The sequence below is a fragment of the Saccoglossus kowalevskii genome, chromosome 9 (genome assembly GCF_978046115.1).
Source record: "Saccoglossus kowalevskii chromosome 9, keSacKowa6.1, whole genome shotgun sequence".
Lineage (NCBI taxonomy): Eukaryota > Metazoa > Hemichordata > Enteropneusta > Harrimaniidae > Saccoglossus > Saccoglossus kowalevskii.
This window is the reverse complement of record NC_140649.1, coordinates 13,185,326-13,211,901: the sequence shown is the minus strand read 5'-3', so window position 1 is coordinate 13,211,901 and position 26,576 is coordinate 13,185,326. Positions and strand designations below refer to the sequence as shown.

General features: G+C 35.7%; 1 protein-coding gene across 1 annotated transcript; it reads right to left on the bottom strand.

The window, feature by feature from the left end:
- Positions 1 to 271: 271 nt before the first annotated feature.
- Positions 272 to 8,102, bottom strand: LOC100377632 (arylsulfatase B-like). The gene is made up of 16 exons (XM_002736739.3): positions 8,021 to 8,102; positions 7,827 to 7,845; positions 7,133 to 7,319; positions 6,858 to 6,909; positions 6,471 to 6,574; positions 5,227 to 5,342; positions 4,640 to 4,704; positions 4,428 to 4,529; positions 3,581 to 3,644; positions 3,149 to 3,246; positions 2,621 to 2,757; positions 2,105 to 2,163; positions 1,867 to 1,984; positions 1,598 to 1,668; positions 1,406 to 1,510; positions 272 to 823 (listed from the first exon to the last, which is right to left on the bottom strand). Exons 1-16 carry the CDS (start codon positions 8,048 to 8,050, stop codon positions 651 to 653), a joined length of 1,500 nt encoding a protein of 499 aa, XP_002736785.1. The 5' UTR covers positions 8,051 to 8,102; the 3' UTR covers positions 272 to 650.
- Between the last annotated feature and the right edge of the window lie 18,474 nt (positions 8,103 to 26,576).

Here is a 26,576-nt window from a genome sequence, read left to right as displayed (position 1 = left end):
TTGCTAAGATTGTTAAGATACTCCTGTATGTATTGCGGACTGTCGCACCACTAGATTAATCCATGGTGTAGCTGTGGGTTCAAAGCTTGTCTCTTCTAATAGGTTGAGTGCGTCAAGTTTGAAGCATTATAATTGCTCCTACTGCTCATGCCACGTGTAAATTTTGCTCATCATCTATAGCTACCGATCATCTGTTGTATGTAGTCTGATACAACAACTCTATTCAAACGGCCTGTTTTACTTAAGTGAAAATTGAATACGAGAAAAACTATTCTTCAATAATACATGATTTCTATTATTGTTTATTGTCGAATAAATAAAGATGAATCAGGTACATATACTCATACATCGTATAGGCATACTCTGACAATTAGTTATATTGTTGTAACAACATGTCAACGCCTCATTCATAGCCAATCATGCAGAAATACCATAAATCGTCCCCAAATAAATACACATTATACCATTGAATGCTTGAAAAATCTTTGATTGACCATGCATGCCGTAAAACAATTTTGAACAAGACTACAAACAAAACTAACATTAAAGAACAAATAGGTAAAATCAGTCAACAATAACATGCGAATATATATTAAACAATAACACCGATACAATAGACATGTGTTAGTTAGTCAAATGTATTTGCATCTTTAACACCACCCGGGCGAGAAGACACCATCGAAATTAGAGGGGTCGCCGGCTTCGTCGAATACTTGGTTCACCGCCGGCATGTAATATATACGGTGTTCATCTAACCGCTGACGTAATGCTTGTACTATCTCTGGATGATCGTCGGCGATGTTGTTTCTTTCCTCTGGATCATCTACATAGAAAGTAAGACGGCGTTTTATTAAATTAATTTTATTGTGGTGGTGCGTTTAGAGCAATAAAATGGCACACTTGTGTGTTCAACGCTGGTAAATGGGACAAAATATTAGCGAAGTCCATTTTTGAGCAGGTGTGCATCCATTTCATGGCAAATTATCACATAGTGATTAAGATTTTCAGAGGGGTTAGGTGAGAGGGGAGTGAAGCTCGTTTTATTGAAGCAGATTTTAGCATTACATTCAAGTAATGTTATCTGGGCTGCTGATCAATAAAGTATGATTGTGCTTTCAAACAAAATATGTAAATATAATTTTGGAATGAAGATAATATGTTGTGTGACAGTTTATGAATGAATGCTATCGCCATTCATTCACACAATACGCAAAATATTGTAAACGTCTGAGACCACGAGAATATCAATATGTTGTATACATATTCGACCTCACACAAGTTTGATCATGGTGGTGAAAAAAAAATCATGCACTGTTTGTTCATGTTTTGGCTCATCAGCATCCACACCAGCAGAATTAGACTGCACACATTGAGAGAATATCCCAAACTACGTCATATTACTCACCTATGACATTGAACAAGTATGTCACATTCGGTGGGGGCGGTTCATCACCAGTTGGTAAAACTGGCAACCCACTAGTTGGTACGTCACCATAATTGAACCAACCATCTGAAATAAATATACATTGACATAAATTAAATTATTCAATATTTTCAACTTGAATTCTATTTTAGCTATACAGAAATGTGTATTTACCTGATTGGTTGATCAATCGTAATGGATAAAATAGATCCGGATTCCCGGCAATCAGTTTATAGTCCCCGACTCTAAACACAAAAAACATACAATAATTTAGTTAAGAGATTTACATATTCGACACATTTATAATGTTTATATATATTAAAGTTTACCATAATAGTAAATACATACCAATAATTGTAACATTATTTCCGACAGTATCTTACGATACGTACATACGAGGTACTGTTTAAATCTCGGTACTAGTTAAAAATTGTGACAATTACCTGATTGCGGCACCAGGAGATATTGGGTCATCATCGATATTATACACGATTTCATTTCTGGGCGATGATTCATTTTTCGAAAATGTATCCCACATGTCCATACCGTCAATTTCACATGCTGTTAAATTGTTAAACGAAGTAGATTTCAGAAACAACAGATAGAAGCTATGAAAACCTTCTCTTGACATTTTCCGATTAGAAAATATATAATTATTTTAAACATTGTTTAACCACTTACAAGATTCAGCCCCGGCCAACGAGAGTATCGTTTTATGCAAATCAACTATGTGCCATAACCTAATTATTAAAATCAAAGCAAAATATTGTTGTCAAAATAACAATGCATGACTTGTATTTGATTGTTCATTTCTTATAGTTATTTAAATTATTACATATGTATTACATATTACTTATTCCTTATTTGCCGAGATGGAATAGCATTGGTATTGCATATTGTCTTGAATGTTAATGAGATAAGCGATAAAGAACTATTGTTGTTGTTGAACAATAAGACGTCCAACTATGGAATATGTTCGGCATACATGCATTTTGCATTCAATTGAAATTCAAATGTCAGGGTCCCGTTACAGGTCATATTATTGCTCAACCAACGGCAAACGTTCGATTTCTCACATTGAATAGAAACAAATATAAACATTATATTGGTCAGTATTACACATGGACAAGAATGGTTTTGCGGGTTGCACATTGTGGCATGTATCTTGGAATGTAAATAGGCACCATTGTAACTTACTCATTATTTTCATATCCGGTTTGCTTCAACATATTTCCATGGATGAATGCCGGTACGCGAGTAGCGCCCTCAAACAGCGTTGCAGCAATACCCCGTAATGGCCAATTTGACCCCGATGACGACGCCAACGCCCCATTCTGTGGAAATACACACAAGCAGACAGGAGTTTGGTCAACAAAACACAATAAAAATGGAACAACGCACTCGAAACTCGATAATGTCAATTTTTTAATTAATTCTTTATGAAAGAGGACACTAAGAATAAATATATAAAAACGATTTTCAACATTTTGATTTGAAATTATCAGATGAATCATTCAAAATAGAAAATATGCAATATTGAAATGAAAACTAACATAGACGCCACATTTTATAGGGACATACAACACATGCAGCTGTATTCTGATTTGAATAAACTGTAGTGTTATTAACTTTTGAGCAAATATATTGTCAACAAATTGAACACATGCAATGATGTACCAAATTCAAATTGAAGGACGCATGCGCAGTAAGAAGTTGATCACTTACGTCACCTATAAATATCAATAGCGTATCGTCCCACATATCACGTTTCTTCAACGCATCAACCACACTGCCAACTGCATCGTCCATCACAGAAAGCTTTCCTTAAAAAAAAAGAAAAAAATTACGTATCAATAACGAAGGTTAGAAATTATTTGTTGCAAATAAAGATGTCGATATATAAAGAGTATTATCAAGTGTGCATCTCTGACTTCCGGTTGTCGTACACAACACCAAACATTTTATAAAATAGATAACAGTTGCTCGCAATCATGCCCTGACACACTCAGTTGCAGTGAAGACAAATTGGCCTACATTGTATTGTCTAGTATTACGTATAATGTAGTTACAAATCAAGATAAATTTAAATTATTGTTACTTTCTGCATGTCGTATCTATAGATACAACTATGTTCACGTCATAAAGCATAATACATACCATAAAATCTTCTTGTTCGATCATCTGTGATATTGGCATACAACGCTTCATACTCTGGTGGAACCTAGGAAGACAACACAATATGTGTAGTGTTTTCTTTTAATATTTTACGTAATAATTGTCTCTCAACGTCTTGTTGACATAATGAAAACAAGGTGTTGAGAGACAATTCTTCCGTAAAAGAGTACGCCGAGAATCGACAATAATTAACTATGATAGATATTCAAGTTCGGGTTTATTGTAATGAATTGTATTCTTACAACTACTTTGATCTATGTTGATTACATTAATTTGCCAGCCACATAGTTATCACTTATTTTATTTAATGTTCTGTTGATTTTACGTATATGTACGTTGCTCATCTCCGTGCATAATAATATATATTTGAACGTATCTCTTGCATCTATGTATAAACTGTTCTATATGGTATTCCTTTCTATCACTCAGTTGTACAATGCGATTCAGCCCTAAATAGAACTCCCTCACATGAAACGCCAAAACCAAGTAACTTTTAAAATTGACATCTATTGTATGGTTGTGAAATTCATTGTCTAAGTATGTGTGTATCAATTTATTTTTACGTTACAAATAAGTAACCTAACCTAACTTAAATATCGTATGCAGATTCAGGCCTCGGAAAAAGCAATAACGTAATGATCTATCGTTACGTAATATACAGAGCAACGGCAACAACTAGAATTTGTGTAGTGTAGTATAGGACAGATGTGACTGATACCAAATTTATGTTTGGCCTATCGTATATGGCTGCTTACGGTTGGTTACATTCTAGTAGATATAATATTTTACACTATTGTCGTAATGTTATTTTACTAAATAACTGAATTACCTCAGGGGACTTTGCAGGCACGTCCATACTGAAGTACATAAATAGTGGATATTCCTGGTAGTGTCCATTAATTATTTTTACTGCTCTATCAGCAAGCATGAACTGTGGAAAAAAAGATGAATTATAAGTTTAGATTTATTTCATTATTTGGCTCAAAATGCCAAGACTTAGTGAAACTAAATTGATATAACTACATTATAAACTACACTCACCGCAAGATAATCGTTAGTTTGTGGTACCACTCCGCTGTTGTCATAGAAATCATACCCAGGTGTAGCTAGTAGAACACAATAATATTCAAAATTAATTGCTTCTTATATTTGTATGAAAACTGTTCTAAACTGAAGTCATGAGTCCCTAGATATGACATATCAGATTATCATATGTGGTCATGTGACCTCATTTATATACATATCTGTAACATCGCAATCAATGATGGAGATAGGCACATGCAACCAGTGCCATAGTAAAGAGAAGCGACACGTGATATAACTGAAATATCAGGTGACCATTTATGGTAATGTTACCTCGAGCTCATTAACATTAAAAACTAATACTTCAAGCAACTTTGACTATTCACGAAAAGTAGGTGATTCAGTGAATGACTACGTTGCTATTGTATAGATTTCAAACCATACACGAAATAGTCGAATGTTCCATCTCAACTACATACAAAACGGAATAGTAAACACTTCAAATACTGTGTTTTCAATCCTTGTTGAGCTTGTATATAAACACATTTTATTGTATATAATGTACACTGTCAACATATTGTTTATTCACATTGTGATATACATACATAATATTCCGTTCATTTTGCTGAAGTGCGAGGTACCCAGTGTCAGTCCACCATAGAACGAATCAAATCCACGATTAGTTGGTAAAAACGCTTCTTTACAGAATCCTAAATGCCATCTATGAAAAAAAATCACAAGCGCGTAATTGTGTTATATTATCATATATTCAAAAGACAAATACAATATTTGTATACCTTATGCTACTTTTAGTGGCAGCCCCACGTGACTAATTTTTGGGAAAATGTTAATTTACACATATTCAAAATTATCACACCCTGTTCAGGGGTCGAGTCTTCGTGCCATATTGTTATTATTGGATTATTTAGGCTTTCAGTTCTAAAAGACAGCTTGTTTGATAAATGCACAGAACAGAACAGAATAGTCTCAAACTGTTTGTACTAATGGCGAATACTGAGAAAAGGTGCACTTAACTTTCATAATTATTATTTCAAGATTATTATTGGTTCGAGAACTTGTCAGTTTCAGAAAAACCTGGTGCGGAAGTGCTCTATATTTTTAATACTTGGGGTCGAGGCAATATGCAATTTTCATATTAACCAGTAACATATCTTAGATTTGGCAATTATACACCACTATAGTAGTGTTTCTGTTGAGCGAAGGATAATTTCAGTACTTCATTATTATAGAATTATTTGCCAAACAAATTGTTTATAATAAAAAGTATCTATGCAATTCGAATGATTGTTTTGATGTAATTTTATTATTACATTTAATGCTATACTGAAGTATTTATTCAAATATTATTATACACTGTCACTATTATGAACAATGCAATTATTTTTCTGCTGTAAACATGTAATATGAACTCTCATAGAGTAACACATACACGACTATAATAGGTTGTGATATTGCACGAATTTATTTGGTATTGCAAATTCAATTATCGATTTTGCTTTACTTCCGCAATTTGTCCCTGCCCCACTGTGTAGTATTGTGACCGTAGTGGACATGTGTAATTTATTTTCGTTTCAACAATTTCCACCCTGAAGTACTCGATTGTATTACAAAGATAGCTTTGTGTGTGTGTGGTGGGGGTGGGGGAGGTGGTGGAAGGGGTGCGAACAGAATGTAAGACTGCAAAATTAACCCGGCAGGAAATAAAACATCGAATAACGTGACTTTATTTTTGAAAGCACATACGCCCTAGTACAACAGTACATTATATTTATACCCACGTTTTCAATTATGGAAACAACACCTCATATATATTTTGCATTCTACTTACTTCCCAACAATATGAGTCAGATACCCAACATCTTTGAGTCGCTGTGGCAATGTCTTAAACCTTAATGGTAGTCCACCAGGGTGAAGGTTGAGCAGAAGTTGATGCTGTAAATATCAAGCAACAGACACTAACTTCAATAAATAATTCTTAATAAATAAATTAATTTCTTTTAAATTAATCAGTTATATGCATAATAAATTTTCTTCAAGATATTAGGCATAATTTACTTTTTTGCACAATTTACCACGATTTCCATGATTTTCAATGAAAACCGTAGTTAAAATTTAAACATAGAACACAAACAGAATTCGATCAACATGAGGCTGTTTATACGTACCCATGCTATCTGCAATGTATAACTTATGTAACAGTAAAATAAATCATTACCTGATTTCCAGTTTTAAATGGGTAATATCCTGACATAAGAGCAGCTCTTGTTCTGCAGAATGAAATGTACTTGAGTTATTAGACTAGATCAGATGTACATTGCATGAGAGATATTATTCATGTTTTGTACCACTCTTACACGTTTGAAGCAAGTAAACGAAATTCGACAATCCTCCACCTGGCAATCGGATCAAATGAATGATCAAATAATTACATATGGCGGTTGTGAAGTTGACCGAATAATGTAAAACTACATTAACGATGCTATGGCTTACGGTGTACATGTCGGCTGGACATATGCTTGGTTGAATATGACGCCATCTGCGGCGAGCTGATTGAGGACTGGCATTTTGACTTCCGGGTTGTGCCATCCTACGTCATTCCATCCCAGGTCGTCTGCTAGTATGAGTACAATGTGTGGTGGTTTTCTGCGATCCTCTCTACTTTCTCTCGTTGATAAAACTAATGATTCAAATGTGTTACATTACTTACAGCATAGCGCAATCGTTATATATTGTGCACATTTTGAGTTAGTGCTATTTTGCACTAATAAAAGGAATAAACTAAATTAAAGATATGACTTAGTTTACAACACTTACGTAGATCAAACGAGACGCTGAATTGTTCGAGTTACGGACATCCAGTTACGAACATCGAATTACGAAACATCGGTTTATATATTAAAATCCACGGATTTCAGAAAATATTGCAATTTCATTTATTTCCAACGCGCCAAAATGTTAGTGGTCGCTTCAGCTTCTCAATTGATTATTCGTTCACATTTAATTTGCTAACGGGTTTTGATCCGACTAAGTTAGATTCACACCATTCGTAGCCGTTTCGAATCATATGTCTTCATTTAGACATGTAGTAGGTTGAGATTAAATAATCTCTGAGTTGAAGTGTAAAAATGCACATATTTATGTATGATAGATCATTTAGGAACAAGAATTTAAATATACTACTTACCAACTTCGAAAACTGTCATCTGCAATACGAATAGACAGAAAGCCGTTACTAGATGCGTTAACTTATTGGCTAATCCATCCACGTATTTACCATTCACGGTGTTCGTTGTTCGATTAATGTTTCCCCAATGATACTAAATTGCAATAAATTCATGGTTCAAGCAATGTAAAACTGTATACATGTTTGATACTTACAAACAACAGAGCTAAATACGTTAAATGCATCTTTACTGTGATGAGGTACGAGCACCTTGGCAGTCGTGCTTAAATTGTGAGGGTAGCCGAGGAAGTATTTATATATGTCCTTTATCGGACACATCAAAGGGAATTGATATATCGTACGGTATTACCATATGTTTATTTAAAAAAAGTTATTCTTTGTGAATACTCATATAGAAATGAGCAGAAATAATAATATTTAGCTCCATTCTCCACATAAAAAGATGGCGAAAACATCGTACCCATAAATCTATTACAATCTCATATTTTAGAGCATCTATATTTATCTACTTGATATTTCCATCACTCTGTCGTCAGTGACAGGCCAATATTGTCGGGAAAATTTAGTTTTTCAGAAAAGGCTGTTGAATCGCGTAGTTATTCAAAAGCCAGCTCGTCTGTTATGAAAATGCTTGAAGCTGAGCAAGTGTGTTTTTCGAATTTTCATCAGAGCTAATATTCCAGATTTTTATATTTGCTTGTTGATTTTATGAAACTGATGCAAACATTTATTTAACAAAGGTTTAAACGTTGTTCTCACCTTGTGTGGTGTGTCTTAGATTCTATGCCGTGAAAACAAGTGACATGTTTATTGTTAAAATGTTGCCAACATCTGTAAGGATTAACACTAATAAGATTTTCCACAAAATTAAAGTTACTTAATGCCAATGATGCAGATTATCACTCGAACTGTATAATTAGAGAAGTACTCGGGCTAGTGGCCACAAAATGCTGGACAATGTAAAACTATATAAATCGAGTACATGCAGTGGCCCCACAGCACAGTACAGCAGAGCTATATCCAAAAAAAAAATCAGTTAGAAGTAAAACTTGTAATAACACAATGAGCATGGGACATATGGCCATTAGTTCAAATCTTTCGCAAAATAGCCTTATGCTGTTGAGATAGAAGACAGATGACAATTTGGCACATTTTTCACTAATAGTCAAAAATACTAATGAAATGTTTAATTGTCATACCGACCATATGTGTTTATTCACCGTGGTAATTGCCAGGCCGAACACATGTTCACCTACCTTAGTATATCAATGGATTATGATGGCTAAAATAAATTATTAACAGATACGTATATTGTTTTTATAATATATATGCTGACATCAATGGGAATAAATGAGTAGTTCTATTACGCTGCTGGTTACTGCAGAATCAAAAACGTCTATTAAAGATTGTATATCAAGTTATAAGTTGACAAAACGGCAACACGAAACCGAAACGACTAAATATAGAGGCAAACAGCATTGTGGTTTTTCGAAGCTATATGTTTGTCCATGAAAGTGTTGACACTTGATCACATGATCTATGTTTGCTCTATTTTTGTACGTTTGTTATATCGCATTTTGCATTCGTTATATTATCTTGTGTGTTTTTTATATCTTGCCGTACATCAATTCTATTGTATTGTGTTGTGATTATATGATATAAGGTAATGTGTATTCGGTATATCAGGTACATTCATTATATCATATTGTGCATTTCGCATATTGTGTTGTACATTCGTCATATCTATTATGTATGCGTTTTCATTGATGTGGTACATTCGCTACATTGTGTTGTTCAGCCATTAAGGAGGCTGTACACCTTTTTTTGCTTTGAAACCCCAAATTCTACTTTTTTGTATTTTCAATGCTGGACTACAAGGAGCAAACACTCAGTAGGAAAACAAATGAATTGGATGTTTTTATAGGGTGTAAAAATCAATTTTCGTTAATTGAAAACAAAAGCACATGTCATTGTTTTGAAAGCCATGTTTTAATTAATCAGCCAAAGACATAATAGACAGATAATTTGCATAATAGTCACCACCCATAGCAAATATAAACAGTCTCTTGCATTCAGTACAAGCTCAGACTAGTAATACAAGTATTAGTAGTCCAAGGTACAAGTTACACGCATTCCATTTACGATCGTCCACAAATTTAATTTCGTTGAATTTCTCGCTCTTCAAGCAGTCGACTATCAAACCGTCTTGGGGTCGACTATGACAGTGATGAAAGAAAATGAATGCAAGGAAATTTGGAGAAGAACGTCGACAGTATGTAAAGCGATTATTATGAAAATTTAATCATGGAAGGTACCTTCCATGATTTAATTGATCAGACCATGGAGGTATAAACAGAAGGTAGAAAATTTGAGCACATGGCAGACTTAGTTTTCGTGACCAAACTACGTGTCATGGATTCCGACCACAATGAGTCGGAAGTGAAACACTTGGGCCCGGACTTGGCTACACCATGGCTACACGTAAAGCACGAGTCAGGCAGCTGTAAAAGCGTGTGTGTGAGCATCCTTGTTTTACCTGTTTTATTTTTCTTAATCTTCACATTCTCAATAAATAACTTGACGGATTCATTGACGTTAGATTTGTTATACATGATATAGAAAGTGAACTAAATGTAAGATACCGGCAGTAGTCCCCGCTAGCAGTTGTTCCGGTACTATGTATTACGCATTGAAGATGGAAAAAGAATCATCACACTAATTTTGTCACAACAGTTTTGGGAACTAAAAAACGGAAAACACGATTTATGGCGAACAGGTTATTTTACAAATCAACAAAATAATAACGGAGCAAACAAACTGAAAATTCACCGCCCGATCGACAGACAACTTTAAACCTAAGCGATCGCATCTCCCGATTCAGTTCAGCGCTCGCTGTGACTTCTCTCCCCCTCATTGTCATTCAAATCAGATAATCAGACATCTCGCACAGTAAAAAAAAATCTTGGAAAGAAAACTACATGTAGTTGACTCTGGTGGTGCGTTCAGCCACGGTTATTGGTTCAGCAGCTGAGCAAGAGAATGACCTTCCATGGAGGGCAATGTATGGTAATGATCTTCCAGAAAAGGAGTGTCTCCTCCCACAACGTATTAATGAATATGTAAATCATGACGTCATTTTGGCGCGGCTTTGTCACGCCGTGAAACAGTGTTTCCTATTGGATTCGGGAGCATAATTTCGTACTTTATAACCAATTGCGACCCCGCATATCCACACATCTGCGTGATTATGACAGACAGATACCATGACTATTCATTATGAGTTTGTTTTGATCCATGGGACAAACGGATTTTGAGTTAGCCGACGATACGTTGCTGCTAAGTTGTTTTTGCCATTTTCTCGGTTAAACAAAACAGCGATTCACGGCAACTGCAGGCCTTTGATCTCGAGTTTTAGTGGACGCATTATACTAATTCTTCGCACAGACACTCTTCGATATGTTCCCTCTTAAGCCGCGCTGGGATTTTTCTATTTTCCTATTTGTTTCGAAATTACATTCTAATTTCTGAATACCGGAAAGAACCAGATCGCATTGTTTTTTCAAGATAGCTAAATTATTATTTCTTCTCCAACTATCATGTAGATATATATCTCAATTAACAATGAATGGTGGTGAGCGTCGTCTGAAAAACTGTTTTGTTGCCAATGTTCCACTAAATTTATTTATTCATTGGTTCAATTATTTTTTTTACCGAAAATGGCTTTCTGTGTTTACACAGAGATCACGTGACTATACACGTCCATACACATACTATCTTGTCGATTTCATATCCAGTGTGAAATAAGCTTTCCATCAATATAGCTTTGTGTTGTTCAGTAAATATTTTATATGAAAATATCAGTTTAGAAAATCAATACCAAAAACGTGTACAGCATCCTTAAATCGTGTCGTATATACGTTGTACCATTTTGTGTAATTGTTGAATTGTGCATTCGTTATACTGCATGATATGTTTTACATTGTGTAATATGTTCGCTATATCATATTGTTATATTGCATGATACAATAGTTATATCGTATTGTATATTAATTATATCATGTGACACAATATCATGTTAAGTTCTCGTACACAAAAAGTGGCTACTTTGCATAATAATTTCCTCGTTTAAGTCTGTTCCGTCTTATAGTTTTTTAGTCAAATTTGATATACGTATTTGCACATACTAGGTAGCTAATTATTATATTAATTTTCGCATTCCTGTCTCAATTTTTTTTATCAAAGTTGATACGTGTGTATATTATGATGATGTTCAGACAATTATTTTCAGAGGCATGAATGTACATAATAATTGACCAATTTGCATATAAGCATATTTTTAAACATAGGTTGAGCGACAGGGAGTATCATGTGCGTATGTCAGGAATATGCGCTAGGATAATTGAGTGGTCGTTTCATGCAAGTATATTGTTATGCTAATACGCTGCTTGTGCTGAGTTGACAGTGTGCTACATTGGTCATTTGGAGAGTCAAATTATCCGTGAGGCTGTTCTGGCGGCTCGTGAACTATTTGCCTTATACTATGTATTGATATACTGAGTATACTTATAGCAATATCAGAGCCACCTCATTTATGCTTTGTTAATAGAGTGAAATTCTGTATTTTCAAAAAGCAGCATTGAATAAACTTACACAGCATAGTTCATCGACACGTCCAACGTTTCCACTCGCCTGGCCTGTCGTCTGTTTCGTAAATCAATGTAAATCAATCACAACTAAAAACATTGAATTACTATTGTGATAGGGCTTTTAGTTATGTAAGGGATTAATTATGTTGGATGTTAATACTGTTGATGTTAAAAACTCGATTTACAGGGACGGATTGTTAAGAACATATTGTCACCGCCCACACCAACGTTTACTGTTTTTACATTGTCTTCGCAATAACCAGGTGTGGAGCACTCTTATCTACAAAGCAGAAACTATCGTTTTTTCGTTCTGTTTTCTCTGACTGTTCGCAACGTTTGATTAATTCTTTTCTCTTACATTAGAATAGGGAACATTCATATACGGGTAGTGGAACAATTGTGTAGTTTTAAGTTTTTCTGTGCATGCATGAAGTGATAGTTTAAAATTTCAGTTACCGAAAAATGTCAAAACAGTTGCAATAACCCCTCTACCAAATAGAAAGAGATGGCGAAAACATCGTACCCGTAAATTCACCACAATCTCACTTTTTAGAGCCTCTATATTTATCTACTTGATATTTCCATCAATTTGTCGTCAGTGACAGGCACATACTGTTGGAAGAAAATACATTTTCAGAAAAAGCTGCGGAATCGCGTAGTTATTCCAAAGCCAGCTCGTCTGTGAGAATGCTTGAAGCTGAGCAAGTGTGTTTTTCGAATTCTCACCAGAGCCAATATTCTAGATTTTTATATTTGCTTGTCTATTTAATGAAACTGATGCAAACGTTTATTTAACAAAGGTTTAAACGTTGTTCTCACTTTGTGTAATGTGTCTTAGGTTCTATGCCATGAAAAGAAGTGACATGTTTATTGTTAAAATGTTGCCAACATCTGTAAGAATTAACACCAATAGGATTTTCCACAAAATTAAGGACAGTAAAACCCGGTCACTTACTGCCAATGATGTAGATTGTCACTCGAACTGTATAATTAGAGAAATAATCAGGCTTGTGGCCAAAAAATGCTGGAAAATGCAAAACTATATTAATCGGGGACATGCAGTGGCCCCACAGCACAGTACAGCAGAGCTATGTCCAAAAAAATCAATTCGAATTAAAATTTGTAATACTAAAATAAGCATGGGACATATGGCCATTGGTTCAAATCTATCGCAAAAAGCCTTATGCTGTTGAGTCGTCACCTGCGCATGCGTCATATGGCCATAGCGTATCATTGTTTACAAACAAGCGTCTACCCATGAGCCTTTGTGCTTTTAGCGTGTGTTGTTATCGTCCCTTGGGACTCAATTCCCGCGCGTGCGCAGGTGACGACCCTCACGCTTTAAATAAATTATTGACAAATAAGTATATTGTTTTTATAATATCAAGGCTTGCATCAATAGGATTACATGGGTAGTTCTATGACGTGCAGAATCAAAACTTATATTAAAGATTGTATGTCAAGTTATAAGTTGACATATCACTACCTATAACGGTTTCCGAAAAAAACGGCAACAAAAAACCAAAACGACTGAATATAAAGGCAAACAGCAGTACGGTTCTTCAAAGCTATATGTTTTTCCATGAAATTGATAACGTGATGTATATTTCCTGTATTGTTATATGTTCGTTATATCGCATTGTGCATTCGTTAAATTGTACATTTGCATAAAAAACGTTCTTTAAACATTGGTTCGGTGATAGGCAGTCTGCCAGGAGAATTGAGGGGTTGTTTCATGCAAGTATATTGTTATGCTAATATGCTGCTGCTATGTGATAGAGTGGTCACTTGGGGAGTCAAATTATCAGCGAGGCTATTAAACTACTATTTGTCTTACACGAGGTATTGATATACTGAATATACTAGTAACAATATCAGGGCCACTTGTTCTGCTTTGTGTATGGAGGTGATATTCGGTATTTTCAAAATTTTCATCGACACGTCGATCGTTTCCACTCACCTGGCATGTTGTCTGTTTTGTAAATAAAAGTAAAACACAACTAATTTTTTTTTTTTTTGTAAGGGATTAATTATGCCGGGTGGCAATACTGTTGATGTTTAGGAGTGGACTTACAGGGACCACCTTTTAAGAACATATTGTCACTGACCATACCAACATTTTCTGTTTTTACTTTGTCATTGCAACAACCACAAATGATAAGTTATCGTTTGCAGGCCTGCTTTTCTCTGACTGCTCGCAACGTACAATAAATATACCTTTGAGTTGTGTGTTGATGACTCTGTAGGTCTGCCTATGCATGAGGTATTGGTGGGATTTGCTGTTAAAATCGGGGGGCTTGTCCGCTGAAGAAGGCAGGAAATGCTATATAAACCAAACTTATGACTTTGTTAGAAAAGTTCAGCCTAAAGTATATAGAAACTTCAAATATTCAAGATGGTAGTGTAAACAAATCGTTGACCTCGTTTGAAATGACCAGACTACTCATCAAGCCTTGACAACAACATTTCGATCGCATGCAGAAACAGTGTGTTATCTTATAAATTCTTACTTCATTCAGAGATGAGTACGGTAATGTTTTAGAATCGCAACAAAACCTCTCTAAACAGGCACTTACGTAGACTGGCGCAGTCGGGGCGATTAATTTGTTTTTTTAGTTTAAATAAAATAAAATAAAATTGTTAGCGCGACTGGTTTATTCTGCAGGAAATTCATTGCTATTAAATATTCATGAGTGCACATATTATAATGAGATGGGCGCGGAAATACGTGCATAATGAGGTCAACATGGTAAAAGTCACACTGTAGACCCAACATGGCGGCACGTTGAAATTTGAGTTCGTCGTAGAACACTCATTAACATGATTACCCGTTGAACAATCGACGGGTTCCTGTAGTGTCGCCATGCAGAATAAGCCAGTCGGGGTGATTTCGCAGTTACAGGGATTTCGCGCTAACACCTCCATTTTTTTAAACTTTATTTAAACTATAAAAACAAATTATTCGCCCCGACTGCGCAAGTCTAGCATTTACCGTAAACCCAGTCTTTGTGGACAATTTATCATGATACTATATCCGGCCAATGAAGCATATAAAATTTACTGTTACTGATAATATACTCATACATACAATGTGGCGACTCTCATAATTGCAATTTCAGTTGGTTGGCGGTCCCCAACCACCTCAACTATTGAGTGCCCCCCACCGTTGCTGACAATATTGATATCAAAAATATCGTGTCTATGATCAGTGCATCAAGGGAATTGACAAACCCCAGGAACTACTTGATTAAGTGAGCTGACATTTGAGTGTATTTTAAGCACATGGTACGTTACTCAAATTATATAAATTTAAACACTATTTGTGTCCTGGTTACAATGAATCCCGGTGAGTTTATTTCTTTACATATTTGCGAATGTGAAATTTTGCGGTTGCGTAACTGTCGCCGCAACAGGGTACTTCCAAAAATATGGCAAACAAAACACTAACTATATTTTGCTTTAAGTATATATGTATTATTTAAATTACAGTTTGAAAATAATTGTATGATTAGTTAATTGGTGTGGTCGTCACCTATGATTAATATAAAATTGGAAGAGCTACATTATCCTTACTTCCCGCTACTTTTAAAATCTGTCATTTTTGGTAGAGACGTAATTTTAGTAATTATTAGTGCCATTTGGGAAGTATATCAATTTATTTAAATCAAATATGATACGATCTCGATCAATACGTCTTTTCTCCATCCCATCTAAAAGTGATAAAAATGATTCACTTCAAATATCTTAATTAAACTTGCTATGTAACGTTTTCACCATTGAGAAATGTAACAAAACCATATGGTTCCCTCGTCACTCTTCAATGGTCGGTTTATTTTAGCTCCCATTGTTGTATGCTCGTCAGCGCAAACGCGTCAAAGGTGTATAATTTCAGTTCAATACCCTTATGAACAAATGGGAAAATAATTGCGGACACTTTCTGCGCCCTCATCGAAGGATGTACACTCTAGTGAAATCTTGTCTCAGAGGGCGATGTAACTCAATCGATATTAAAGTAAGCTTGCATTCGCCAAACGTGTAAGCAACCATGACATAAACTGGCTCCATCAGGGATGATTAGTTTGTGTTTTATTCTAAAGCTGAATTTGGGGATTTTATTAATATGCAGAGGAATGGTTGACAATCATCAATGTCAAATCTTCATTTATCAAGATGTGTTTTTCCCCCCAACCTTGGGTAACTGACATATGTTGCTATTCTGGGAAAATTGGGAAATTTGAAAAATGTTAATGTCTCCTGTTGGTTTCACACTTCCTTTCCGGTAGGACACATTGTATAAAGCAAGTGAAATGGGAGGTTATTGGCAAAGCTATGTGTTACCGCTAAGCCCGACTCTGCCATGACGTCATTACTTAACAAACCACACAGTTCATTTCGCCTTATATAGAATAGCTACCCATCCAGACTGGACTCTATTTCAACCCGAGGCTCGACTAATTTAGTCTCCCAGTGATCCCACTGTCTGTGGGTATTGTATATAATCAACTCACTGTATTCAGCTGACGCGAGTCCGACCATTACAGAAAATTCGAAATTAATTTACGTTACTGAAACATTGCTGAAACAATTGCGCCCCCTGACAGATATAAATGGAGGTCACTCGTATCTGTGTGGGTGGAATTCCCACATAAGAAGATATATGTAGTATTTTACATTAAAGTATACCAAGAATTGTGCTTGCCACGTAATTATTTGTCATAGATTTATTTTAAACTGTAATTAACTCAAAGACAGCACGTTAAATTTGACCCCGGTGCTTACTATTACGTCGGAAACTGTTATTACAATAAGTACAAAGTACAATAATAATATCGCAATAGATGTAAGATGCTTGACTTATTGTCCCCATTCACTATATGTCCAAAGGAAACTAAAGGACTGGTTCTGCTGAATGTACGTTCACGTTGAGCTACTTTACATGGACACTGCTAAAGTAACTTTGTATTGTCAATCACCTTACGATATGATCATATATAATTGTTGAACAGCATCATCGACAAAAGACACCAAATCAGCTACAATTCCGCATGATGATTTACTTTATGATTTACATTTACTTATAATAACTCGGTAATTATGATAGTTGGTCTGACTCACGGTGGGGGGGGGGGGGGGGTCCTCGGCCAGTTGAAAACTTGTCCCAAAAATATAACATAGGGCGTTTTGGGGACAAAAAATGGTATTTCTGGCAAGATTATTGTGTAAATTTATCTGAAATGGTCGACACTCTTAAAATCGGAAAAGGGGGGGGGGAGTAAACCCCACGGACCAAAATGAAGCTCAGGACAGCGACACATACTCCGTATACTATGGGAGTACTCCCCCCCCGGACTGACATTGGGATGAACACATGCCAATAAAGTTATTACGCTCCTTCACCGTGTACTCATACACCATGTAATAACACATTCGGGTTTAGAAAACTATTGAAAATAACATGGGATGACACATCGGGCTCGATTGGAGCAGCGCTTATTTCTTGCGTACATAATGAGGGCAGACAAAGAGGAAATGAGGGGAACTGATGGGTGGGACAATAGAGCGGGGCACTGCCAATTTAGCATCTTCAGTTACTGGCGTGTATAATTTCTGTTCACTCATTTTCGCGATATTGTCTCGTTTATAATTTTATCTTCTCACATTACTCTTAGATATGACGCAATAACAACGATAACTATTTTTGATAAAACCGCTTATAAATTTCCTTTTTGCACTAACTAACTTAATAAAAGTTCAAGTTTATGTCCAACTTCGATAACTCTAACTCCATGTGTAGGAAATGCCGCGACAAGTTCAGTTCTGGAGTGCAATGATAAGCGCTGTACATGTTACACTGGTTTAAAAATGTGCCGTCCCTTACTAGTAACAAAAATAGATTTCACGTAGAATGTAACAACATTACAAGAAACGGTTGATTGATTGGACACAAAGAAAAGCCGACAGAGGGATTGAACAGACGGGTTGGGTCATGACTCATGATTACGCATTACGTGCATAGAATAAAATTAGGAGTGAAGCATTTATTAGCACTAAAATGACAGTGTACCTGCTTTGTCACCTCTCCGTCTTGAAATGCTTTAGAATTTCGCCATAGTTCGATCCCGGGGAATGTACTTTGCTCATACTGCACAGCGACTCCGGTCAATATCTCGCCCTGTATTTTTTATGTTCATCGAAGTTGTGTTTCATGAATTTGCGCTAAAATATAATAATTCTGAAACGATAATAACATTTATTGGTTGTTATTTAACTTATTTATGCAGATTAGTCACGATTATACAAAATAGACATGAATAAACTAACGGGTTTGTTGTCATAACGACTGACCCCGGATCCTATGGCGGTTCTGAAAGGGCAGCTGTCGAGTGAATATAAACAACGCCCACTCTGACAACGACATGGATCCAGGGCTCAGGTAAACCATTGCACAGGCACTTTGGGGCTTGCGTATAGGTTTAAGACACAGTCAGCTAACATGTGTATTGCTGAGCACTGAAATAAGGGAGAAGTTTGCAACGGGGTTTTCATTATTTCCGGATTTTACAAAATCGAAAGAAAAACTGACGTTTTTTCATCACTGAATTGATTTAGAGGTGGCATCGTGAAACTATAAGCGGCGCGCTAATTGACTGAATGGAATGGCAATCTCATTAAAGCGGGGGAGTAGTCACTTGCGCATGCGTCAGATGGCCATAGCGTGTCATTGTTTACAAACAAGCGTCTACCCATGAGCCTTTGCGTTTTTAACGTGTGTTGTTATCGTCGCTTGGGACTCAATTCCCGTGCACGCGTTTTAAGTAAATGAGAATCAGCGTCACCGTCCACTATTCATTGCTCACTGCTATTCACTGATTATCGAAAAGGGCGAACAAATGATTGATGATTTTGTTTAATGTTGTTATCAGAAGAGTAGCCATTTAATACAGCGGTGATAAAAATACGTCAGTTTTTTGTTTTCAATTTTTTTAAAAACTGGAAATATTAAATTCCCCTTATTTCAATGCACAGCGATATACAGCTGACTGCGGTGTACGAGTACATCGACCAGTTAAATTTGTTAAATTTTTGATGAATTTTCGTATCGTTTTACATTTTGAAATAAACGATGCACGACGTTAGGCTGCAATTTGAAAGTCTATGCACGAAAAATAAACCCAAACAATTGCATTAGAAATAAAAAAAAAAACAGTGTCATCCAAATTTAAAATACTGATTATGATGCCACCTTCAAAGTATGAGTGCTGCTAATATGAAAGGTTTATCATCTCGGGTGAGTTATGTAACTCTGCTTCCCCTTTTTCGCAAACACATCAGATGGGTACATTGTCAACATTGACGTTGCCAAATTACAGAATTCTGTTCAATGTTTTGACAGTGCTAAAGTAGAACGTAAGAGTGGGTAACTTGTACACACGAGAATACTAAATAACGTACAAAGAAGAAAAAGACATCTGGTTCACGGGAGAAGAGAGCAGAACAAAATTGCTGAAATTACATAAATCTTGCATATTCAAGCAGTGAGTTCATAAATGTGAAATTGATGCGCTACTGAGAGATATTATTTATTCTAACAGAGGGTTCAATATCAAGTGCCAACACTTATTTAAAGCATTCTCATTATTTCTGACTGTGGCATGTGGAATATATTGTTCAATTACATGTAGAGGAATCAGGGTAAGTTTAACCAGGAGAATAAAAAGGAAAGACAGTGAATCAAAACATCTGCAGTGAATCAAAACATTCAGAAAACTCGATCCTATAAAAATAGATGGAGTTCATTTTTCCCATGAATACGCAGTATTTTATTGGGTAGGAATATTTTATAGTCAATATGATAATTACAGGAGATGTACTGCTGCTGCATATGACGAAAATGAGAAAATACATTCCAAAAGAGTGCCTGGATAATATGAATTATTGTATTTATGGGAAAGTTAGGATTGGTAAAAAAGCTGAAATCATTGATTCCTGTTATCATAGGAAATTGTCAAGATCTTAATATGTTGTCACATAATGTATAAGGAGATGTATATTTTAAAACCGTTAATATTTGTTTCAATATGGTAGTGTTGATATTATTTTGTACGTGGCACAAAAATGAAATTCATAGAAATTAAAAGAAAAAAAACGAAACTGATTTTGAGTTTTTTTCACAGACAAAAACTTATTATTTTGGATATGAACAAAAACAAAGAAACTCATAAAACTCATAAAATAAAATAAAATAAAATAAAATAAAATAAAAAATAGTAAACACTTAGTTTATACCATCCTTGTAAATGAATTATAAAATTATTGTGAATAAAATTCGCAGTAACAATTATAACCTTATGTTTTAAACTTGACAACTCAGTGATTATCTAAGAGTATGCTGAAATATCAGTGTTAGAGTAGCTCATTTATAATATTTATGAGTATGGATCCGAGTTTAAATGACCTTGTATATCAGGAATATGGTAAACTTGTCAGTTTTGCGTTAATGTGCCCTTGACTATCTGTATGGTGAAGCTCTTGTGTTCGAGTAATATAAAATTACTTAGGAGACCAAGAATTTACGTTTAACTTTAGTAAGAAAAACAATTCAAATATTTGCATGATACAACAAAGAAGCATTGTGGGTAGTGCAGTATATATACACACTGGGTTAGGATTTATCATTTACATATACATGTTGTATGGATAGACACATAAGATTAGTTTGTTAAATTAATGCTAACATGGTGTGTTTATTGAATAAATGGCAGGAACATAATACATGCTCCACTTAGCCAAGGTAATTTCCCCGACACTCTTCAAAACGCAAAAATTATGCCCGTTTACAAAAAGGAGCGGCCATGGAATCAGGTAACTATTGCCCTATCTTTATTCTACTGAATTTCAGCAAAATCTTTGAAGGCATAATATACAATTGAAAAATGAAATACTCACAACAAGCCCAAGCTGACCTGGTGTCTCTCGTAGCTGACAATATAAACAATGGTTTTATCACACTTTGTTATTTATTTATTTATATTTATTTATCCTCAAAAACATTTTGAAACAATAAATCATAATTTCCCCTTTCAGAATTTATAACATTATGAAAGTGTACGTTGCCCATCTAATAATCAAAAACATTTTTTCAAATCGTTTACATCCAGTTAGCATACGAAATAGCTGTGCCTTTTTTGAGGTTGAAATGTGGTGTTATCCACGATAGATACATTCAGAAACGCTTTAAATTGCAAAATTTGTGCAGATAATAATTTATTTAAGACCAGTAAATAAATTATTACCACCCCTTTTATTAAATAACAAGCTCAGCTTGCCTCGCTCTGAACACAGTCTATATCCGTTCTTACACGTACAATGAAACACTGTTGCACTGATAAATAAATAACCTGGATCGTTGCTTAGGAACACCCTGTCCACGTACATGATATAGCTGTTGATCTCTAGAAAGGCTGGTTGCTATTCTTTAAAGGTATTTAATTCTGCGACACTTGCGGGGAAATATTGCTGAAATAACTGATCGAAAGGCGACTTTACTGATGTTTTTACTGCTTCAGATGTTCGACAAAAGTGAAGCAACAGATGAGAAAGTGTTTGTGTCTTTGTTGTTTTTGCTAACATACAGCATATCAACAGTACTGCAACACAGTCAACTGTGCAGCATCGACACACACAACATCTTTGCCTCGGCTATTTGAAGCAGTCAGTATCATGTGAAAAGTTTGTGAAGTTTATTTTGAAAATTTACGATTTTATTTGTTGACTAAATAACCCAATGGTTGGTTAGACTGCCGTATGCACTCAGATATTATATTTTTTACCAAACTACGTATTGTTATGACGAGTTGGCAGGATGTGCTTTGAATAGACGCAACTCGTATATCTAACTGCTGTTTTTTCTGAGTTGTGAGAGATGAATGCAAAGAACGTTGAATCTGCCGTGGAGATTTGTTTATACTTCATACATTTTTAATTACAAAAAAAGTTATTTTGATATCACTCGCATTGTGGACAAACATTCACCTGGAGTTTTTACGTAGTGGGATCGTTGCTATTGGCAACGGCTGTTTACGTGCTTCGTTCTAGTGTAGACTAGAATTCAATTGAATTTAGTTCTAGGGAACTGCTTTGTAATATCTGACAAAACATTAGTGTTGTCAATGCTATTACATCAATATACGATTATGTTCACAATGCGTGACCATTGACTGGGTTCGCATTATCTAACACACAATGCCTTGGTTTCTTGCATCCCATGTCTTGACAGTAGTTTACAAATGATTAAAGTGTATGAACTGAAACTACCGACAGCCATAGTTTGACAAATACAGGTATTGTCGCGGGCTTGACTTGTCAGAGTATACTCAGTTGTCCCCTACAGTTTGCAGTCTCTGCACAACAAAAAATAATTTGTAAAGATATACTAGAAATTCTCAAATATCCCTCTGACGTAAATAATGATCAGTGGCATTGGTGGGTTGTAGAACGTCTGACAGAGTACACCTGTCTGCAGACTCGTTTTTCAATCTCTGTCCCTCACATATATAGTTGCCGTGCTTGTTATACTGCCCTCAACTGCATATGTTATTACACTCTCCACGCAAGATGGCGCTTCTTCAAATCACCTCTGTCACAAATTGGTTATGCATTTATGCAAATCAAGGGTCATTGGTAGGGTCGAACGCGGACTATATTTAAATATGGCGGAGTTCGCGTGCACTTTAAAACGCATTCTGAATAAATCCAATTCTGACGTGGAATTAAAACGAAAGCAGATGACAGTTATGGAAAGTGTATGCGAAGAGGAAGATTCAATAGTTTCCTTGCCAACTGGGAAGAGCCGCCGTCTTAAATAACCGAACAACACCCGCGTATTGATATGTGGCAAATCATAGCGTGAAAAGTCATATGTGGCAGAGGTGTAAGCCTGCCTGCGCTACGAATTCTGGAACGGAGAGTAATGTTATTATATACATGCTCACTGACTGAAAACAAACTTTGCAACGGAGTATAGCACCAGCTCATCTTTTGACCTGGTGATTAACATGGAGTTTCATGTCAATGGCCACTAAACTACCACTCGTTTATGGTAATTGCACGAATCAAAGATGTTTTCGCGAGTGTAACATTCAACATGACTGCTGATATATGGATATACATCTGGCGATAAACGTGAAAATGATGTACGACTCATCGCATGATACAAATTTGCAATTAAACATGGAACATAGCCGTATTTTTACTATCGAAGACCACATTGCAATGCCTTTTAAATTGCCACATCATTTGACTTCGACTATACAGACACAGATACGTCTTGGCGCACGGAGCTTTCTTCTTTCTTAACATTACAGTAAAGACTGTCCTTTGCAGCGAGAAAGCCAAGTTAGTTCGAGAGAAAACTTATCAGTTAGTTCGGGAAGCGGAATATAAATGGCCATGTCTGAAAAACCAGAAACTAAATCTGTTATGTTCTGCCGACTGTGCAAGAAACGAGAGTAATATAATGCTTTAACAAAAGAATGTGGGGATTTGCAGAATTAGGCTTTGTATTGATACATGGACATGCCGTCCCGGAGACACAACACGGAAAGCTGTTTTTATAACGGTGTATTTGAATTTAAATTGCATATACCGAATTATGTTTATGAAGGTGAAAATGGCTGCCAAGCATTTAATTCTGAAGATACTGTAATCCTATCACACCATCCGAATATAGCAGAAATGCAAGACGCTGTTTCCAGACAATAAAATAGGATGTCAAAAATATGCAGAAAGGTCCTTCGTCGGAATACTTGTGGAATGTTAATGTGAAAATGTATAAGAAATTAATTGTGCGTTTCCGAGTGTTGAATGAGGACGGGAGAGCTAAAACTATTTTTGGTGGTGACTATACTGTTCAAAGTGCTGTGAACTGTGTTACGAAATCTGTATACTCGGCGTTTGTTGAATCGATGTTGGCATGACACTGTTTTAGTACGACGTCAACAAATGATGGGTTAGTGAGAGTACAGTGACGCCTTGTGTCACATGAAAAATAATAAACTTTTTTGTTGTTTTCTTGCCTACATACTAGTAGTTTGTACTGTTTATTATTTTGGTACAATGTGATTTTGATGCGTAATATACGCATGTTTTCCCGTAAACGCGGTCACTGACAATTGCACTTTAAACTTTCTATCTTTGATATTGAACGCCGACAGCAACAACCTCAGAACCACACAGTTTTTAAATACCATGACGTCACATATATATTAATTATGCTAAACTAAGTGGCAGGCCAATCAACATCAGTTATTTTTGTAATAACAAATATGTGAGAATGAGATATATTCAATTGGGGATAACGTACAATATTTTCAATTTCAGCATACTTAAAAGATAACTGTGGTGAAAGTATTGTGAGCTATGGCGGTCGCCTTGAATCACAGAGGTATGCCACTTACCGAAATAATTTTGCGTGTGACGTAATTCTGGATGTACCAAGTGTAGAACACCAAATAATAATCCTGGTAAGACTAATTCTAGACTGTATGTGTTCTTTTATAGGAATTGCTGCTGTGTTTTTTTATTTAATAGTTTTCACGACGTCGACGCACACGTACTTAGATAATGATTGCCTCCCACTGACAACACTAACAACAACAAATAACAAGCAGACGGAAAAGCCCAATGCACATGTACACATGACCTAACCCCCACAAATTTATATTTAATTCATGAATTTCTCAAAATTCCTCAAACCAGACATAGTAACAATCTGTGTTATGGTTTCATTCATTGCGACAAGTTGTATAGCATAGGAGAATCCATGATTTGGCATAATATATTCAAATGCATTAATTGTAGAAGGTTACGATGGGAAATATGCCAACCGCGTGCAATTTCGTGGTGTGTCAATCCGACACATTTGTTGTTACGATGACATTGGTACGACAGATACATCTGCAAATGCTTTGAGCTTTGAACAAGATAGTATACCTGGTATAAAAGTGAACATACAATAGGAAGATTTGCTGAAATAAAGTACACTTTCTAGAGTGGTGATCAATAGGCGCGACGTGTTGACTATATTGAAATTCGTGATGGTGATAGCTATTCTTCAAACTTGTTTTTGAAAGCTTGTACAACAGATATAATTGAAGGGTACTATCACGAGTCAACATCGGACAAAGTAATGGTACGAATGGTTACTGATGAAGCCATCACTTCAAAGGGATTTTCGTTAACCTTCACTGCGCAGTTAAATGTAAGTATTGTTTTGACTCATCAACATGAATAATATACTACTGAATATTAGGTCGGAGAAGAAACTTTCAGAATAATAAAATTTCTCACGGTGCATGGTATAGGGAGAAATTATTGTTTTGTTATCACTAGAGGGCGCTATAACGTGCTGAAGAAATCAGTCGACTGGACAATATACAGGAGAGCTGAAAAGATTGAAACACATGGAAGTACCGACCTTCAAGAAAAAATCTAATGAAGACCCGTACAAGCATAATGCAAATAAAAATTGGGTGCAGTTGGGCAAAATGCAGCACAGTTTTGTACACATTCGTTCAGAATAGGTGGGACAACAACTGCTGCTCATGCTGGGATTGGCGGGTGTCATTTAAAAAAGGCATAGTAAATGGAGATCTGATGCTGCCAAGGATGGGTATATAGAGATGATATGGAGAGCATATTAGCTAACCAAACCCCTTCTGTTTGCGGTCTATTGGTTAATAAATTAGCAGCGTGACCACACTATATATTGGAAGTTAGTGTTGTTGTTATAAGGATGGGTGTTACATTTTTCTTGTATTGATGGCGGTCATCATGAAATCCAACATGGCGATCAAACTTGTGTTTTGATCACCTGGGTCCTGCTTTTATATGGAGGAGCATGCAAAACAGATGTAGGACAATTTTCACTCTTTTTCACTTCCTGAACGGTTCTTTGGTAATTTACCGTAGTACTTGTGCTAATACTCGGAAAAGTTGTGAAATTGTTATGAGCCATCAAACATTGTATTCATATAATTTTACATATTATCATAATTAGTTTTGATATTTGCAATATGTTTATGTATACAGTTAAAGTGTAACTGAA

What these genes read in the sequence shown, in the direction of transcription:
- LOC100377632 (XM_002736739.3), bottom strand. Translation starts at nt 8,050, where the DNA reads ATGCATTTAACGTATTTAGCTCTGTTGTTT. An exon ending in CAAAATGAACGGAATATTAT is followed by an intron (nt 4,705 to 5,226) that starts GTATGTATATCA and finishes GTGTTCTACTAG; the next exon opens with CTACACCTGGGTATGATTTC. An exon ending in TCTCCTGGTGCCGCAATCAG is followed by an intron (nt 1,669 to 1,866) that starts GTAATTGTCACA and finishes TTTTGTGTTTAG; the next exon opens with AGTCGGGGACTATAAACTGA.